We start from the raw sequence: 948 nt of genomic DNA, 5'->3' as shown, positions 1-948 counted from the left end.
ATCACTGTCACAGTAGCCAATTAGAAATGAACTTTTGCCTTTCACATATTCAAGACCATAGTCCAGAGTTCCTTTGATGTATCTCAAAACTCTTTTTGCTGTTCCATAGTGTCTATTTGTAGGACAGTGCATGAATCTAGCTAGCAAACTTGAGGCATACATAATGTCAGGTCTTGTAGCAGTTAAGTACAGCAAGCTACCAACAATGCTTCTGTATTGTTCTTCATTTGCAGCTCCACTCCCATCATCCTTAGCTAGTTTCTCAGTGGCAACCAGAGGTGTTGTCACAGATTTGCACTCAGTCAAACCAAACTTGCTCAACAAGGTGCTAGCATATTTCTTTTGATGTAGAAATATACTAGACTCAGTCTGAACAACTCCCATGCCAAGGAAATGATGAAGTAAGCCCAAATCAGTCATCTCATACTTAGCCATCATGTCTTCTTTGAATTCAGCCAACAATGCTTGACTGCTCCCTGTGTACACTATGTCATCTACATAGATAGACACAATTAGAATCTCCTTATCTCCCCTCACTTTGGTATAAAGGTTGCTTCACTTAAGCTTTTCACAAAACCACATTGAGTGAAGTAGCTGTCTATCTCTCCATACCAAGCCCTTGGAGCTTGCTTCAGACCATAAAGAGCTTTATGCAGACGATAAACCTTGTCTTCTTTGCCTTTAATTACAAAACCTTCAGGCTGATTGACATAAACTTCCTCTTGCAACACACCATTAAGGAAAGCAGATTTCACATCAAGCTGGAACAATTTCCAACCCTTTTTAGCTGCTAGAGCAATAAGTGTTCTAATGGTGTCCAATCTGGCTACAGGTGCATAAGTCTCATTATAATCCAGTCCAGGCTTCTGAGCATACCCCTTAGCCACTAATCTTGCTTTATTCTTTTGCACAGAGCCATCCAAATTCAGCTTTGTCTTGTACACCCAC

The 948-nt window shown here is 40.5% G+C and overlaps 1 protein-coding gene across 1 annotated transcript; it reads right to left on the bottom strand.

The window, feature by feature from the left end:
- Window positions 1–38: 38 nt before the first annotated feature.
- Window positions 39–435, bottom strand: LOC117613781 (uncharacterized mitochondrial protein AtMg00810-like; the record flags this gene model as incomplete). The annotated part of the gene is made up of 1 exon (XM_034342354.1): window positions 39–435. A coding segment is annotated over exon 1 (397 nt), but the record flags the coding sequence as incomplete, so codon positions are not given.
- Between the last annotated feature and the right edge of the window lie 513 nt (window positions 436–948).

Source organism: Prunus dulcis, unplaced genomic scaffold, assembly GCF_902201215.1.
Source record: "Prunus dulcis unplaced genomic scaffold, ALMONDv2, whole genome shotgun sequence".
NCBI classification, from domain to species: domain Eukaryota; kingdom Viridiplantae; phylum Streptophyta; class Magnoliopsida; order Rosales; family Rosaceae; genus Prunus; species Prunus dulcis.
The sequence above is the reverse complement of the archived record's forward strand: the minus strand, read 5'-3'. Positions and strand labels throughout refer to the sequence as shown.